Raw genomic sequence first — 17,997 nt, forward strand, 5'->3', positions numbered from 1 at the left:
AGAAAGTATTGTCTGTAAGTCTGAGAAAAAGACTGCAGCAGAAGTGACTTTTTCTCTTTTTATTTTTTCCTACACCCTAATTTTTTCCTTGATACCACTTTAAATGTTTGGTGAGGCTCCTTTTCCCAGCTGAGTTTATTCTTGTGCCTGTTGACTACTGCTGTTTGTAGGGCCACTGTCCCTGCTGGGTCCTGTGCCAGCACACAGAACCAAAGGGGGAATTTCTTCTTGAGCTTTCTCCTCCAAAACACCCAACTTCATTTGTGTCTCTCTATGAAAAATGGTCTGAAATTATCTCACTGTTTAGGTGTGATGTGTGTGTGCTTAAACAGGACTCCAGTCAGGAGTTTTCAGAGTTTAAATAACTGACCTCCACAAACCTGGGGATCTCCTGCCTGACACAGAACACTTATCCAGTAAAAGAATATAGTGACCTATAAATATAAAAAGAACTTGCTCCCTTGTGTTTACCCAGAAATTTGTTCTTATACTTATTTGGATGTCTAAAACAACTCTTTAAATTGAGAAGTTTGTATTTTCTCTCTCTGAAATAGTAGACTTAGCCTAAATACAAAGTCAGATTTTTAGACAAAAAATATGAATTCATTCATGTAAAAGTGAACATCTTAAAATTTTTATCCTTTTCCTGTAGAAAATGGAGGTATTCTGCATTTTAGTTTAACAAATTACAAAATTTTCCAGCTGCTTTGTTTAGGGGATCTTTTCCTTATTTTTTTTTTTCCTTAGCCAAATATGAAATTATAATGATGTGGTAGTTGCTTTTCACTCTGCAATTGTATTTTTTCCAGATGAGCTGGTGACACAGTACATTTCAGAACTACAAAATGCAGAGGAAATGATTCGTTGTGGCTTTTCACGAGCTCTTGGGGCCCTTCCACGATTTGTGCTGAAGGGCAGGCTCCAACAGGTGAGAAAATAGGATCATTGGAATGAGAAGAGGGCACAAGGCATTTTGAGTGAAACCTGTGACAGTAAATCAAATAAATAACAATGATCATAATTAAAGGTTTTTGTCAAAGGGGTTTGAATGCTAATGTACAGAAAATCATCATGAGTTGAGCTTGCCATAGTTTCTGATAATTAGTGCTTTAGTAGTGTTAATGGAAAATCCAGAGGTTGAATTATCCCTTTGCTATGGGATGTTGGTCCAGGGGCAGAGAGAGGTGTGCAGGCTGCTCCTGCTGAGAATCCAAACTCTGCTGCCTCCTTGGTTCTTTCGTACAGGATTGAACTCACTGTGCACTGATATCTAAATTTAACATAGTAAAAAATGCTTTGGATTTATATATCTCAATCTTTCTATTTTTTCAGGTTTTGGAAGGTTTAAAAAAAGTTACAATAATTTCCCCTGAAGACGTGAGCTTTGCTGAATCCAGGAGAGATGCCTTAATAGCAATTGCAAAGTATGTTTCTCATCCCTGCCTTTGTCTAATTTTAAATCTTTCTGTAGAAGCTTTCTCCTGTTCATTCTGCTGGGGCCATGAGTTTTAAAATCAGTTATTCTGTCACACACATGTTTTGAGTGTCTGCATCTCCAGCACTCAGTTTATTTTTGATTCAGAGGATTACCACACACCTGACTATGGACTACAACTCTGATGGTGCTGTCAGTTTTTTATCAGTTAACTGACTGCTTAGAGTATATTTTATTATTTGCCTTTCTCATGGGCTGCAATTCAATGAGCTTTACTGAGGAGGAAGAATATATGTTTTTTCCACAATCTTAAAAATATTGTATTGATTTAAAGAAATCATGCCTTTTATTTAGAGGAATATTTTCTATGTTGAATGTCACAGTGCAGTTAATAGTACACATGAATATTTTATGCTCTTTAACTGTTACACCGCTAAAGACCCTGTGTCTTCAAGGTAAAGAAGTTTAATATCAGGTTCAATGCACATTGTGTTGGCCCTTTGCTCTTCTTCCTGACTTCAAGGAGAGTTCAGAAACTGACAGATACTGAAGCATGTTGCTTTTTGTAGTGTTAGAGATGTGAAAGCAGCCTACTTCCCTGCTGAGATCTTAGCTTTGCCAGTGTTGCTTTGAACCCAAACACTGCTCAGAAATCCTCAGGTCAAATACAGCACAGAAATATTCTCATTGCATGTGTAGAGGACGTTATGGGTGTTGGGAATTTTAAGTAAAGTAACAAAGCTTGATCTTAATTCCCTCCCATCCCTTCTTTTCCTCTTTTTTTGAAGGGTTTGCCAGACAATGGGTGTGAAGGGAGATGGATCCCAGCAGGAATATGTCTGCAGGGATAACGTTGATCACATTTATGCCACGCTGCTCACCGGTGTGACCGACTACACCACCGACAGCCGGGGTGATGTTGGAGGATGGTAAGGTGGGGCTAAAATCCAGGGCCAGGTTTGGTGTCTAGTGAAAACCTGATGTGCTTTCGAAACCTCTTAGAAACAAGAGCTCCTTGGGAGCTTGGCCTTGGGAGATTTGAGCTAGGCAGGAATTAGGAATGCACAGCAAGAAGAGAAGTAGAAAATGAAAGGCGAGGCTGACAAGTTTTGGTTGTCCTTCCTCAGAAGGTGGAAATACGGGGACTGATGTGTTCAAAACTGAAGTTTTTCTGCTTCTGTGGGTGACATTAATTAGTAAATACCAGGAATGTATTCAGTTGCAAAGTAGGGATTTAAAACATTACTTCTCTTTCTTTGAAACCACACGTTTGCTTCTGCCCGATCTCTCCTGCTGCACATTCCTGTTGTGGGGATTTTTTGCCAGGAGAGGGAGCAGCTGCATAACGTGTTGAGAGGGATGAAAACTCTCAATTGTGCTGCAGCATCAGCGAATCTTTTGTAAGTTTAGGGTTTCAATGATTTCAGATATGAGACTGCAAGAATAAATCATAAGTCTACAGGAATATGTTTGTTGATGTGAAATCTGTAGCATAGGTAGATTAGTAAGTTTAGTAAACTTAGTAAGATCTTAGTAATATTAAGTCTAGAGCAGTCTTATTTTCATGGCATTCCTCAGTCTTCAAGCTCCCTCTAATATACAAGGAAGATTCAGTGTGGAACACTGCATTCCTCTGAATACTCTGTATTCCTTCAGTAACAGTGATCTGCAAAGGCAGTTTCAAAATTCATGGCTGTAAAGGCTCTTCTTCTCTTGTGTTCTTCTTTGGGTTTGTGTTTCATTTCCAAAGCTCTAATTGAGGATGTGTCAGCACTTACTGATTGGAAATTCCTGCCAGCTTTGAATGGGAAAGATCATGAAGAGTTCATGTTATTCATGCCTTCCTGTAGAATTACACAGCACAGAAATATGGGTCTTACAAACCAAACATACTCCTGTCAGGGTTCTTTTCTGCACATATTTATGAGCAAAATATGCCCAGCTTGAGGGCATTAAAAAGCATTAAATTATCCTAATTCAGGAACAAGTCCGGTACCTGCAGGTGTAAAATATTTTTGATGCTGTGTAGAAGCCTCAGACCAGTAACACTCAGTGTAGAGATGCCATGAACTCTGTAAATGAATGTGATAGAGTAATTTTAGTGCCTTTTATTTGCAGTTAATTTTGAGTAAAATTCTGGTTTTGAAAAGGCCACTTAATTTTATTATCTGAATCCATAAATTTAATTTGAAAGTGTGCAGATATATGTTGCTTTTAGATACGAAGAATCAGCCTTGTTTACCCTGTGGGTGATACTATTTGTGTGGTATGCTAATGAAGTGGTAAAATTACGTATATTTGACCTGTCTGGCAGCTGCATGAAATATCTCAGAGTACAGAGGTGTGTGTTCAGGATTTTAAATTAACAACCTATTGATAGTTCAGATCTATTGTCTGTCTCTGCTTTTGTTCTGCTCCAGGCAGGAAGGGGAAAGTGCTTGAAAAGTATTGGTAAGAAATAATTCTGCTGGCTGAAAACATTTTGTTATTTTCCCAGTTGATTGTAAAAGTTCTTGTCCAGCAGCACTGAGTCACGTGGGGTGTTTGAGTGGATTGTGTCAATCATATCTGTGCAGTGTTTGTATGAAATAAATGCTTTAGACAGTCACTACCTCCATCCTGGAAGTGTGTTTTCAGCAGTGGTGTATGAACAGGAACGTGGCTGTGCCCATGCCTGGCCAAGCCCAGCATGGTGACACGTGCTGGCAACTGGCAGCTCTTTGGTGAGGCTCAGATTTGTTGTGTCCTGTTTAGAGCTCTGTCCTACTCAGTCTTTACTTCATTTTTTCATTTTTTGTCATTATTTCATTTGGTAGCCCCAGGTTTGCTTTAAAACAGGAAAGAAAAAGTTTATTACGGTGCCATTTCCCTTTGCAGGGTTCCTCCTCGGGCACAAACGGGGCAGATGCTGTGAAATACATTTGTGAAAGCCATATGGGATGGAAGCTGCTGCAACACAGCCTGTAATCACCTCTTGTCTTGTGTAGGGAGAAAAGCTGTGATTGTGCTTTTTTTCCAACATCCTCATGCTGGATTGTTCCTTGCCAGTGATCAAACCAGAGTCAGACCTTGCTGGTTGTGCTCTGTAGTCACTGGCAGTGTCAGAGCTCACCAGTTCCAGCCTGGGCTGCAGTAATTATAAATAGCTTCTCTGTCTTTGCACAGGAAGGGAAGTGTCAGTTCTGCAGCACAAAGCAGAAGAAAGGTACTTTGTGCCATGTTATTATTGAGCACTTCTGTAACTGCTGAGCCTCGTCCCTTCAGCACTTCACTGCAATATTTACAAACGCGTTGGAAAAGTTCACGGCACAAATAATCCAGACTGCTCTCAGCACTAGCTGAGGTTTGTGTGTTTGGATTTTCCCTGTTTTCTGTAGTGGTATCCAACCTCTCAGCTGGTAACATCTTTGTACAACAGGGAAATATTAACACAGGGCACGAAATCGGAGATCAGGAGTTGTTTGACATTTCCTTAGAAGAGGAAAGAAGGATGCAGTGAGGATCAGGAGCAGGTCAGTCCAGCTTGCACAAGGAAGGAGCTTGGCTTTCCCTGCTGCCAGAGGAACAGGAGGGAGGTGAATGTGTCTCGGGGTGTAGCTGACAGAAAATGCAAGAGCAATAATACAGGGTGGGGAGGCAAAGAAAAGGAAGAGATACTCAGCTTTGTGTTTTCAAAGCCAGGTGAGACACTGAGGAGGATGAGGACATGGCTAAGTGTAATTAGGTATTCAACTTCCACATCTGAGAGCTCCCACTGCAGCTCCCCACAGCTATTGTTTATCCTTCGTCTGTGTCTTCATTTCAAAACAAAACATAGTGGAACTTTCAAAGAAATCCTGAGGAAATTAAATTCCCAACATCCATTAAAATTCAAATGCGCTTCGAGCACCAGATACTTTTTTTTTTTAGTTTCTTTTGGCAATTCTAGCCAAAATCAAGTCAAGAAACATGTAAATCAGAGGGGGAAGGGGGATCCTTTCTCATGGCAAGCTCCTGGCTGCTGAAGGCTTTTGTGGCCTCTCAAATATCAGTGCTTTCTCATTCTGTTTCTTCTGAACCAGTGAATAAGATGGAAAGATATGGAGAGAAATACCATTTCTCTGGAGAGATCTTGTCTTTTTTGTGTAATTTTTGTGTTTCTTTAATAGAGTCGTGGGAAAGTTTCACCAATTTTACTCTGCATATGCAAACTTTACCTTTCTTTTGACAGATAGTTTGCTGGGACATGTCTGATCTGTCTACAGGTGTTAGACATGAATATCTAAGTCAGATACAATACAAAAAAACTAGTAAAACATAACCTTGATGAAAGACTGCCAGACTTGTTTTAAGCTGCTTTGGAAAAAATGATGTAATTTACCTTTTTTACCATTATAACAAATGTCCCGCCCAGTTTTAGATTGCACCTGCAACTATTTTCAAATTGTCTTGGAAATCAGGAAGAGGAGTATTTCTTTTCACAGAAGGCTGGTGGGCCTTTTCAAATTTTATTTTTTTTTTTCCTTTTTAAAAAAATTATTACTGAGAAAGGATGACATTACTCTGAGTTACTAATGCAGTACTTGGTCTTGTGCAGGGTCATGTAAACCACTGAGGTATTGCCCTTGTCTTAAGAAAGAAACCACTTTCAAAAACTCATGGATTGACAAAAAACAAGCATACAGATTATTTTTTAAATTGAAATTACACTTTTTTTTTTAAATTATTTTTAGACATTTTGAAGGGAGCAGATCATTATCTAGATAAGACTGGCTTCAAGCACAACTTTGTGTTACATTGTTCAAATATTTTGTGAAATTAATTATTGTTTAGCATGGAGATTTAAGCTACTCTGAGTCACAACTTGTTTTTAATGCTGGAAATACTAAGCTTGAAAATTGACAAGAATGTTACAGTCTTAACAGAGTTCAGTATCTGAGTGTCAGATGTGGGTTGGCCTTTTCAGAAAATAATTTGAAGCAGACAGAGCAGTTAAGTTTAAATACATCTACTTGCACACTAAATATTACTAATCATTATCAGTTTTAACCTTAAAATAAAGAATGAGCCTGGTGACAGCTGGCTGGAATAAAAACCAGGCTGGTGCTGCAGGGGTGACTCTTGGACCCTCAGTGCAATGTGAGCTTGGTTTCACAGGATGGGACTGGGGGGACGCTCCTTGTCCTCCCAAAATATGGGAACTGCTCTCAGAGGTCATTTATTTTGTTATTGTGAATTTTTGCTGGTGTCTTTACTGAAATGAGTGCTGCTGTAGCTCCTCTGATGTGTGTCTGTCTCCACAGGGTGCGTGAAGCTGCCATGACCAGCTTGATGGAGGTGACGCTGCTGCTGGTGCAGAACGAGGCAGAGCTAATTAATGCCAGCATGTACGTAATGTGCAGTTCCTGTGTCTCAGAGCTCCATCCAGGCCCTCCAGGAATGCAGTGCTTGGACACTCTGTGCTCACTCCTTTATGGAGTGTACAGATCTTGGACAGTCCATGCAGATATGGAGGATGTTGCATCTGGTTTTCAGAGGGAAAACGGTGTTGAGAGAACCTGGGTGGCAATCCACCCTGGAAATGCAGCAGAGCTGGGGGATTTGGGCTAAACCTGCCACCTCTGTGGTGCTTCCCTGTAGTGTTCCCTGAGCCAGAAAACAAACCTGCCCACTTATCCAGAGCATCACATCATTAATTTGGAATGTGATCAAACGCGAGCATGAGTTTGGTTTTGTTTCTTTGCAGAATTATTAGTGAGGAAATAAAGAAAAAATAATTTACACTGAGCTCTTGATTTTTAATGTCATGATATAATACTCCTGATATTAAAGGAATTAATAAAAAGTACCATTTTTAAAACATAGCTTGAGTTGCAGCAAAACTTTCCTAATAGTGGTATTGGTTTGTAGACAGAGTGTGCCAGTGGTTAGGTGAACATACACATGGTTTGGGTTTTAATTTTAAAAACCCCAAATGTTGAAGGACACCTAGAAGAAAAGCACTGGATTCTCTAAGGATACACTGCTCACTAGTGCCCATTTTCAGGGGCTTCCTCCTGTTCATCTGTTTATACCCAGATTGTCCACATGGAACTGAGAAAAGCATTCTTGCCAGCTGGATCCCATTGTCTAAATATTCTGGGCCTTGGTGTAAGTAAGGGATTTTAGCTGGTTTTACTATCATTAGTGGCCTTTCTAAAGGGTAAAGGGCCTTGTGGGACACAGTAGTGTAGCTGAAAGTTTAGTTTTCAACAGAAACAAAATAGGCTATTGTTAAAAACGAGGCAGAATTGAAGAAGTGATGTACTTGGGATATGTGAGATGTAGGAGGGAGCTTGTCCTCTGCTGCATGTGCAGTATTTTACTTCAAAATGTGCTTTTCTCAAAATTCTGCTGTTTCCATCTGAAATGTAGCAGTTCAGCCAAGCCATAAAGCACTTTGTTATCTTTTTGGATGAAAGGTGGGGCAATATGTATAAAAGGTGGGTAAAATACTCTGTGACATTCATGTCATGCTGGGTTTTGATTGATTGATCTGTAGAAGATAAAGCCTCAAGATTCTGTCACCATGTGGATCTCTTAAATCACTTTTATGTTCATTCTGAGCAGTTAAACCAGAATACTTTCCTAGCAGAATCATTCTTATTCATTTAATTGAAACAATTTAAATCTAAATACACATTCCACTGCTTAAATGTTCTGATTAATTGTTTTCTTCTTTATAGCTGCAAGCAGATTATGTGCTGGCTGGCTCAACAGTCAGCTGAAAAAATAGATAAATTCCGAGCTCATGCAGGATCTGTGTTCCTTACCCTTTTGCACTTTGACCATCCTCCAGTTCCACACATCCCTCATCGAGAAGAGCTAGAGAGGATATTTCCAAGGTAAGGTATTGAAAAATATTCTAAACCAATGAAAGTAAAAGATAAATGCACACAGTTACACCTAAACCAAGCTGATGTAATTTTTGTGCCCAAATGCCCAATATATGTATGGAGGAATATTTGGTGGTGTTTGTCAGGATTTCATTGAATTGTCCTATGAATACGCATGAACATATTTTTTTTCCTCAACTGGAAAACTGGATTTTTGATGAAAATGATAGTTTTTAATGAATTGTATTGTTTTAATAAAGCTCTTGTTACAGTAGTTTTCCAAGATGAGCTTTTGAGTTAAAACAAGAGTGAGAGCAACTCATTCCTGAGTGGTGATTCTGATACCTGATGGGAGTGAGGAGCATCCAGCTCAGAGTTTGGGGGAACCTGAGGCTGCTGCTGATCAGTGCTGGGAGGGTGTGTTGGCCTTTCCTGGGGCAGTCTGACCTTGGATCAGCTGTTGAGTAGCTGGTGGTGGGAGAGAAACTGCAGAAAGAAACTGCAGAAAGAAACTTGTTTTCTGAATGGAGGCAAAAGTGCCTGGGGAAGGGAGACTGCAGATCCCATCTTACCTGGATCAGAGCAGGGATTTGAAGATTCCTTCACTTTACTGGCTGAAGCTTTGATTTGTGTTTTCCCCTTATGCTCAAAGACCAATGTCTGATCTGACACTGAGGTAATTCAGAGACCTGAATTCCTTCACTGGTGTGAAGGAGCAGTGTGGGGAGAAGAAAAGCAGTGCACCCACACCAGGATGATTCTTTTCCTTCCCCTTTCAGGTCGGAGAAGGAGACGCTGAACTGGAACGCGGCGTCGGAAGCTTTCCCTCGGATCACGCAGCTCCTGGGGCTGCCAGCCTACCAGTACTACGTGCTGCTGGGGCTCTCTGTGTCTGTGGGGGGCCTGACAGAGACCACGGTGAGAGCACCATTCCTGTTTGCTTTTAAACCTGCTGGGCTTCTTGTCTTTCACATGAAAAGTGTCATTATCTCGACTTGCTCCCTTCCCTCCCCTGAGTGCGCGGGGAACAAGGAGTGACGGCACTTGGTTTCTCCTCTCCTGGCCTGGCAGGACCTGAGAGTTCCAGCCAAATTCCAGCCAAGTTCCAGCCAAATTCCAGCCAAGTTCCAGCCAAATTCCAGCCCTGTGCTGACCCTCCCAGCTGGGATCACAAGCAGAGCCCCTCAGCTCAGTGCAATCCAGAGGGGATTGCTCTTCTCAAATGAGGTGAAAGCCAGTTCATTTGTCACCTGGTGCAAGGTGTTACCTGGTAGTTGTCAATAGGTGTTAACACTATGCCCAGGTTTATTTTCTTAATTATTTTTGATACATTTTCTACTGAAATACCAGTGAGATGTCAGAAGTTCCATTACAAAGTAGTATCATTCAAATGTCTGTCTCAATCCTCTGAGCTTTGCAACCCTTATTTCATTCTTCTGGCATGAACAATCTCTTTATCACTGGCTTTGGCAGTCTGCTATGCTGCCAAATTTTTCCCTACTTTCTTACAATTTTAGTGTATCCTTCTGCACTTCTATGACAACTTGGATTGGTAGTTTCAGAACTCTTGGTTTCCAGATATTTGGCTTAGAATGTTTTTTGATTTGTTGTAGCCAAAGATGTAAAATATAAGAAGGCATTTTTGGGGGTAAGGACATGGTTCAATATGACACCACAGGGAAATATCAGACCAGTAACAGAATATTTTAGACTATCAGTTAAGTCTTTAAATCCCAGTGGTCCTGTAACAGGAGGAGGAGGAGGCTGTGAGTCACCACCCCAACAGTGGTTAAGAGTGTTTCTAATTAAGATTTCCATCTCAAATTAAGAAAACTGGTAGAAAAGTGAAAAGTGCTGAGAAACGGAGTTTTTGTGGAGGGGGAACAAACAGCTCCTGCTGGATCACAGAAAGAAGGAGTTAAAACCACCTGGAGCTTATCTCCCATGGCTTCTCCTTGTCAGTCACAACTTGCCCAAGTGATGTTTTTTTGCCTGGTGCTGTGGGTTCAAGAGATTTCTGTGAGCCTTTGGGTCTGATGGAGCAGAGTATTTGGTTTCTGTGCAGTCTCCTGTATTTAAACCAATTCTGAGCATTTTAATGCTTCTAAAATGGCAACTAATTATATGGCAACAGCTATTTTAAAACTTTGAAAACATGTGTGTGTTGGTTTGTGACAGTAATTATCAGATAGACAATAACTCTTAACAGATTTCTTTAATAGCAAACATGTACATGAAATTCAGCTTTCAGTCAAACACAGTTAATTACAGGAGGCTCCACCAAAACCAAAGTTATTTGTCTAAGTATAAAAAGAAGGAAAGTTTTGGAGAAACAGACATTCTGGCTGCTAGCTGGGGTCAGAGGAAAATTCTTATTCAATATTTTGATTTTTTTTTTTTTAAGTCCCAGTTGCATTTAGTTATGAAAAGTTGGAGCAGTTTAGTTACATGCAGCTCCCTTCCCTTGTTACCATCTTCCAGTGTGTTAAGGGAAACTTAAATTGTGAAATGTTAACTTGTCTGTGGTCCTCCAGTTTCCTTTAACACTAAAGGCTTTTTCTGGCTAAATATTCTCGAGGCCTTTAGAAAGAAGATGACCTAATTCTCTCTTGAGTCAGCTAGAAAGGCAAGGGAGGGAAATTACACTTGGGGATATATGTGTGTGGTGAATTAATTTTAATATCTAAAATGTGATATAGAAATTAGAATTGATGTGTTTTACAATGACTGGTATTCAAACTACTCTGACAAAACCTCTAGCATTCTTTGCTCAATATCCAGAGTGTGATTTAAAACATTAATAGAAAATTTTAAGAACAATCCTGTTAAATCCGTATGAAAGAAGCAGCTTTTTAAAATCTTGGATGAAGGAAAAGGATTATTGGAATATGTGTTCTTGCAGTAATGTGTGTGTTCTCTTCCCTCTCTCACTTCAGAAATATCTGTGCACATGCACACATGGACATGGAAGTTGGAAAGAAGATTCTTGTATATACTGCGAGATAATCTGAGTTCAAATGTCAGTTTGTGTTTTAGTCATCTCAGGGAATTAACAGGAGAAAGGCTCTGTTGTAATTCCGTGGTCAGTGGCAGTTTAGCTGCAGCTAAAATTGCTCTGCAGTATATTTAGCAAGAGTAGTTCTTTGTTTGGCTTTTTAAAGAGATTTTCTGGAATGAGCCGTGTGGGGTCTCTGAAGTGTTTTGGTGGCAGTGAGGCTGCTGGAAGAATTGTAGCTCAAGCATTGGAAGTAATCTGGAAAAACAGAAGATGTCATTCCCTGTGGGATTTGGCACTCTGCTCCATCACCATGGTTCAAAGGGCACTTTCTCTGTGTAAAAGAATCTTCTAATTATACATCTGGCCCACAGTGATGAATATTTCTTATGGCTGCATAAAGCCCCTCAGTCTGTGCAGATCAGATGTACAATGCTGTTCTTTCTCCAGTGCACAAACCCTGCAATTGCAGGGGTCAGGATATAATTTTGATATAATTTCATTATTGTTGAACTACATTACATTCAAAAAAATTTTTGAAGCACAGAATGTCCCGTGATTCCCCTCCCCAACTAAAGAGTGAAAATTGTATTTTAAAACGGTATAGAAATTGTAAGTAAAGCCTTTTTTAAAAAAAAAAAAAGGGAACAACATATTCTGAACTCTTAAAGTTCCTCCCAGGCAGTACCAGAGTTGTGTTACTGTGTTAGATCTCACAAACAAAATTATTGGGAGCTTAGTAGATGATATTCTAAAACATCTGGTTACTGGGACAAATTGTATGCAAATCAATGCATATTTGGTGGAAGAAACAGGCCCAAAATCCTCTTTTCTTGGTTGAGAGTTCTTGAGCAAAATACACTAAATACACTTGAGAATAATCTCAGGCATTCTTTTCTTAAAGAAAAAAAATAGTGTGAATTATGATATTCCTACTTCATGTAAGGTATCACTGCTGCAAGGTACAAACCAGAGCCCTTGGATGTGGATCAGGTGTCTTAATCACTGATGGGTGGCTGAGACTTTGGATGTAAAAGATGCTCTGTTACAAACTGGATGCCTTAGCTAATTCTTTTTGACCATTATGAGTCCCACCTGTTGCCTCAAGGCTGCTTTTAGAAGTGCTGTACCTCTGTTCTGCAAAGCTGACTGGGAATGGTTTCATAAAGGTTTGTGTGGAAACCACTCCTGGCACCTGCCCAGAGCTGCCAGTGCCTCTCTTGCTGGAGCTGCACTTGCTCCTACCTGTGCCCTGCTTCAGGAGGTTAAATCTTCAGGATTTGGATTCTGGCATCAGGTGAAGGGTGCCTTTGAGCACTCTGCATTGTCCATCTCCTGTCGCTGCAGGATCTGCTCTTGCCTTCAGTGCTGGGGCACTCACGTGAGCCTTGGCAAACCCTGGTTTTGCTGTTTCATAAGAACAAGGTCATTGTCAGGCCTCCTCTCACATTTGTATCCAAAGTTGTCCCAGTTCCAGCCCATTACCCTCCTAATTTCCTTTCCCAGTCCTCGTGGAACCCCAGGGAAAGGTAAATGTCACACGTTTGATGTAGTGAGAATTTGTGTTCTGTGGAGATGAGGAAGACATTTGGAAATATTCTTCTTTGCAAAGACTCAGGAGCAGTTAAGGTTACAGCTCAGATACTGAGCCTGGGACAAAAGGAGCTCACCTGAGGAGGAGATGAGGATTTAGCCTGTCCATGTCATGTTGTTGTGCTGAAGTTTCTGTCAGGATTGGGAAAAAAATCCCAATTTTCAATCTCCCAAGCAGTTACATGATGGATTATCCACACCTGTGCTTCTGTATTGTTTAATTCCTTGTGCTGTCCTCATTCTCCAGTGTTTCTGAGATCCTGCTGCTCTGCTTTGGTTTGGCACAGCTGTGGAGCACCCCACCTGGAGCTGTGCTTGTTGCCCTTTACTTTCATGCCCTTTCTTGCCCTTTCAAGTCCTTTGGATCTGCAGAGAAAGCACTGAGTCGTTCAGCTTCCTTCAAAAAAAAAATGATTTGAGATCTCTGAAGTAGTTTAAGAGACAAAAGAAATAGGAGAGAAAATGACACCACCTAAGATTTTTTTTCTGAGGTGGGATTTCTTCTGCTTGTTGATCTCTGCTCTTGGAAGGTGTTAAGACAAAATAATTCTTCTTTATTTATAATAGTCTTAAATGCACAGATTGTTTTAAAGGGGAGTATATAATAATTAAGCAGATTATGAATTTTCAGGAAATATCTCTTTCAACTGTATATCCTGTGAAGACCTTTCAGAGTCAGGACCCAGTTTATACTGGGCACACTGGGACACACACCAGTGCCACTTTAGGAGTGTCAAAGAGCCACACTGGGTTCAGTTCATTGCAGCTGCCTTGTACAGATTTTACTGAGATTTGGCTGTTACTCTGAAACTCAATAACTGAATAATTTCTCCAAATTGTTTGACCTTTTAAAAGAAATATTTGTACTCTTGTGTTGCCCAGGATGTTTCAGTACAGAACAAAGTGTTAAGGTTTCAGACTGTGCTGCTTCCCAGGATTGCTGGGCTGTGCTGTTTGCAGGCTGAAGCTTTGGGAAAATAGCTGAGAGTTTTGAGCTAAGGCTAAAATGTTTCTTTTGGGTACTGAGGAACCCATAAACATTGCTGATACGAGCTTTGTTAGATAAAAAGAATTTTGTTTAAATAGAGATTGCTCTCATTTGCTTTTGGGGAGACACTTGTGACGTTTTTCATCCTCATCCAGTATTTTATTTTCTTTCCTTGATAAAATGGTCAGGCCTCTGAGGAAAAGGGGATTCCCACAGAGGCTGTGCCTGCTCCCATCCCACTCAGCAGGTCCATGAGGGAGCAGCTGGCCTGGCAAGCACTGTGGCTCCTGGAGATCATGGAATCAGGGAGTGGTTTGGGCTGCAAGGGACCTTAAAACTCACCCAGTCCCACCCCCTGCCATGGCAGGGACCCCTTCCACTGTCCCAGGTTATTGCAAACCCCGTCCAACCTGGCCTTGGGCACTGCCAGGGATCCAGGGGCAGCCACAGCTGCTCTGGACCTCCCCACCCTCATGGGGAAGCATTTCTTCCCAATATCCCATCTGAACTGTGGGGAGCTGCTGAGCGATGCTGCAGCCTGTGCTGGTTGATGGGCAGTGTGACCTCTGGGCTGTGTCCAGCTGAGCCTTGAGCAGCAGCACTGAGCCCTCCTCTGCCATCCTGCTAAGCTGGCTGGTTAACTTCGTGCAGTTAAACCAACAGCCAGTATTTCTCTGAGTTGTGTGTAATTTTTAACCTGATTTTGCTGATGGTTTGTGTGGCCCAAGAGCTTGTCTGCATGGTACAGTCCCATCAGCTGTTTAATAAATACTGCTTGGTGAAATCCTGGGGTGCTCCTTCACCTTCATAGTCATAACAGCATTATTATTATCTGAAGTGAAGCAGGATAATCATAGTGCTTTGAGGATGTTTTATTTGGAGAGAAAGAAAACAATGAGCCTTTAATGTGGTCTTTTGTCCTGCAGTAGCAAACTTAGAAAAAAAAAAACAATTTTTTTGAAAATGGGTTAGTGCAGGTAACATAGCCCTGGTCCTGCTGTCACTGATCCTTGCACGTGGCTGCTGCTGGAGGAGTTCCCAGTGCAGCTGTGCTCAGCTGGGAGGGACAGGGCACTCCTGTAGCCCCTGTTGGGGTGTGCCAGTGGCTTTTCCCTGTCCTTCACTGGAGGTTCCTTCTGTTGCAGCTCAGATACTCTGCCCAGAGCCTGTTTGACTACATGAAGAAAATCCAGAGTGACCCCAGTGCTTTGGAGAGTTTTTGTGAGACGCTGCTCAAGGTCTTTGAGGACAACCTGCGGAATGACCGGTAATGGTTTTCCTTGGCTCTTTTCCCTTTGACAGCTTTTGGAAATCAGATGTGTGGCACTTCTAGAAAATGCCCAAGGGATGTGCTTTTGCTTTAACAGAGCTGTCTGGTACAGCAGGACCTGTGGTAAAACATATAACCAAGGAGTGATGGCAAAATATTTTACATATTCAAGTTTTTAAATCGTAGAATGGTTTGGGTTGCAGGAGACTCGGAGCTCATCCTGTTCCAGTCTCCTGCCATGGGCAGGGACACCTTCCACTATTCCAAGCCCCATCCAGTGTGGCCATGGACACTTCCAGAGATCCAGGGTCAGCCACAGCTTGTCTGGGCACCCTGTGCCAGGGCCTCCCCATCCTCACAGGGAAGAATTTCTTCCCAATATCCCATCTAAACCTACTCTTTTTCAGTTTGAAGCCATTCCCCCTTGTTTGTCACTACTGTATTTTTATTTTGTTTCTTGTCTCAAGTGTTGAAAACATGGCCATGGTTATTCCAATTGACATGTGTTGGATCATTTGGTGCTGTAACTTCTCATACAGTCTGTGGAATTTATTGTTTATGTTCTAGAAAGCAGATGAATATTTTCTAATACTGTCAATTGTGTTTTTGGGACCCTGCAAATGGAAAGCAGGTGTGTTATTAATTAGGATTTTCCCTTTTGGCTGGGAGGGGATGTCCCCATTCAGCCAACACACACAAGGAGCTGAGCAACCCTCCTCTGTGGAAATCAGAGTTCTAATTTACCTATGTGTAGGTATGTAGGAAGTTTCTTGCTTTGCTTCTGATTAAAAATAGCATTTGTCTGTATGCCAAGAAGTGTATTTACCTTGTTGAATTACTTTCTTTCCTCAGGGTGTCTGTACCTCTGCTGACAATGCTGGACCAGATGCTGGCCAATGGCTGTTTTGATATGTTCACTGAGCAGGAGAAGTAAGTTGCTGGAAGTCTCTTTGGTTTATTCCCACTGCACCACAGGGCTCTTCAATCTTGCCCTGGCTGCTGCGCTGGGGGGTGCACAGGGCTCCAAGTGTGAGTCTATATTGCAGTGCTTTAACTTTCCTGAAGTGGGACAAACAGCCTTGAAAGGCTCTTGATAAAGTCCTTGACTTGTGTCTGTGTAGAAGTTTGTTATTTGTTCATTGTTTGACAGCCAGGACATTCATCAAATGCAATTTGCATGTTTCACCTGGCATTCTTGGACCAATATCAGATCTATTCTTTCTTTTTCCAGCTTCCTAAATCCCCGCTGCTTGGAGCACATTCCTTGCTGTACTGGGAGCCTTGAGCACTGGCAGTGTCCCTGTGTGGTGCTGCAGAACCCTCTGTGCCCACAAGCTATGGCTCCCCCAGTCCCACTGCTTTGGTTAATGTGAATATCTCCAAAGATATTAATTAAGATCCTAATAAGAATAATAAAAATAGCATGTCCCAGCTCTTCCACCCTGAGCTCAGTCTCGTGGAAAGTGTTCAGTTTAGGAGCAGATGAATGTGAGTGAGATATTCCAATGTGAAATCATGGGGTTTTGCAGATGTTTCAGAAAAGAGTGACTTTAATTTCAGTAATATTAAAATCTATTCCACAAGCTCTCCCAGGCAGCATCTTGGCACATCTGCAGCTATTTACAGAATTGTGCAACATAGATCCTGCAAGGACAGATCCTGGATTGGGAACTTGTTGATTCAAGAGTTGCTCACAGCAGATAAATCTGAAAAGCCTTCATCATTCTGAAAGTTTTGATTGAGACCACTCTTGTCTTGAAGTGTGGTTTTAGATGATATTTCTTAAATTGTATTTGGCAGTCCCTGTTTGAATGGGAATTTAAAGTGAGTCAGAGACAGATGGAGTGAATATTACTTGTTGAGTTTGGTAATTGTGCCAGTGATCTGGGGCTTCCACACGGGTTCCAGTCATCCCTGCTGGGGAAGGTGAGAGATTGTGGATGGAAATTCCAGTCAAAGTCTTGTCTCCCAGGTCACTGAACAGAAACCAAGTGGTAGCAGCAATGCCTTTGCTGTGTGAGTGACTCCGACTCAACCCTGTGGTGCCATTGTGATGCTTTGTGCAAAAGACCTGAAATAAAATCCAGGGCTATTATGGGGGGAAAGATTTTGAAGCTGATCCAGATGTATTTGCCTCCAGTTTGATGATGAAAAAAAGAAAATTAACAATGAAGCAGCCAAGTGGATCATGCTCATGTCAAGGGAGTGAAATGCTGGCCTGGAGTGCAGAACTTGTTACCATACAGAGCCCAGGGAGTTGGGCTCACACAGACTAGTGGGGAATTGGAAGACAATTAAAAGATGGAGAGTTTAGTTTGTGCATGTGGCAGATTTTGGGAATGTAGGTGCAGAGCTCTCTCCTGGTGCAGAGCTGGCCATGGGTGAGTTACTGTGGGTATTTCACAGGGAGCCAGGTGAATACCCAGGGCTCTGCCGTGCTCTGGGCATGGATCAACACACGGTGGGAAAGCCCAAAATTCCATTTCATGGAATGTTTGCATTTTGTTACTCTGGTAAGTCCTTTGGGTGTAGTTAGGGATGGATCCACTGATCCTGGCTCCAAGGCCTTCCTGCCTGCCCCTGCTGTTGGATGCCACCAACTCCTTTTTGAACAGAAAAATCTGACTTTGGGTCTGGTCTCTGGAATGGAACCATTTACTGCCTTTCCAGAGCAGCCTCCATAGAAATGTGTGAGAACATCACAGGGTGGGTGGGAAAACAGAGGCACTGCTTGGTGACTTGGAAAGGCCACATGTGCCTGCAGGGTCAGGTGCTTTTGTGCAGAGTGTGCCTGAAATACAAGCTGAGATACATGAGATACATGCTTGTATTTTTCCTTGGGATGTTCAGCTCCCATTTCAT

The 17,997-nt window shown here is 41.7% G+C and overlaps 1 protein-coding gene across 2 annotated transcripts in view; it reads left to right on the forward strand.

Annotated features, from left to right (window-relative positions):
- Window positions 1–17,997, forward strand: part of TBCD (tubulin folding cofactor D) — a 115,167-nt gene that overhangs the window by 86,863 nt on the left and 10,307 nt on the right. For both annotated transcript variants that reach the window (XM_005526819.3, XM_014255891.2), the window contains exons 27-34: window positions 810–928; window positions 1,333–1,424; window positions 2,224–2,364; window positions 6,718–6,801; window positions 8,140–8,298; window positions 9,069–9,207; window positions 15,011–15,132; window positions 15,988–16,065. In XM_005526819.3, the coding sequence (XP_005526876.2) occupies window positions 810–928; window positions 1,333–1,424; window positions 2,224–2,364; window positions 6,718–6,801; window positions 8,140–8,298; window positions 9,069–9,207; window positions 15,011–15,132; window positions 15,988–16,065 (934 nt within the window). The remainder of the gene's footprint in view (window positions 1–809; window positions 929–1,332; window positions 1,425–2,223; window positions 2,365–6,717; window positions 6,802–8,139; window positions 8,299–9,068; window positions 9,208–15,010; window positions 15,133–15,987; window positions 16,066–17,997) is intronic.

The sequence above is a fragment of the Pseudopodoces humilis genome, chromosome 21 (genome assembly GCF_049639895.1).
Source record: "Pseudopodoces humilis isolate 2021_Gansu_Grassland_sample_001 chromosome 21, ASM4963989v1, whole genome shotgun sequence".
In the NCBI taxonomy this organism is placed as follows: Eukaryota; Metazoa; Chordata; class Aves; order Passeriformes; family Paridae; genus Pseudopodoces; species Pseudopodoces humilis.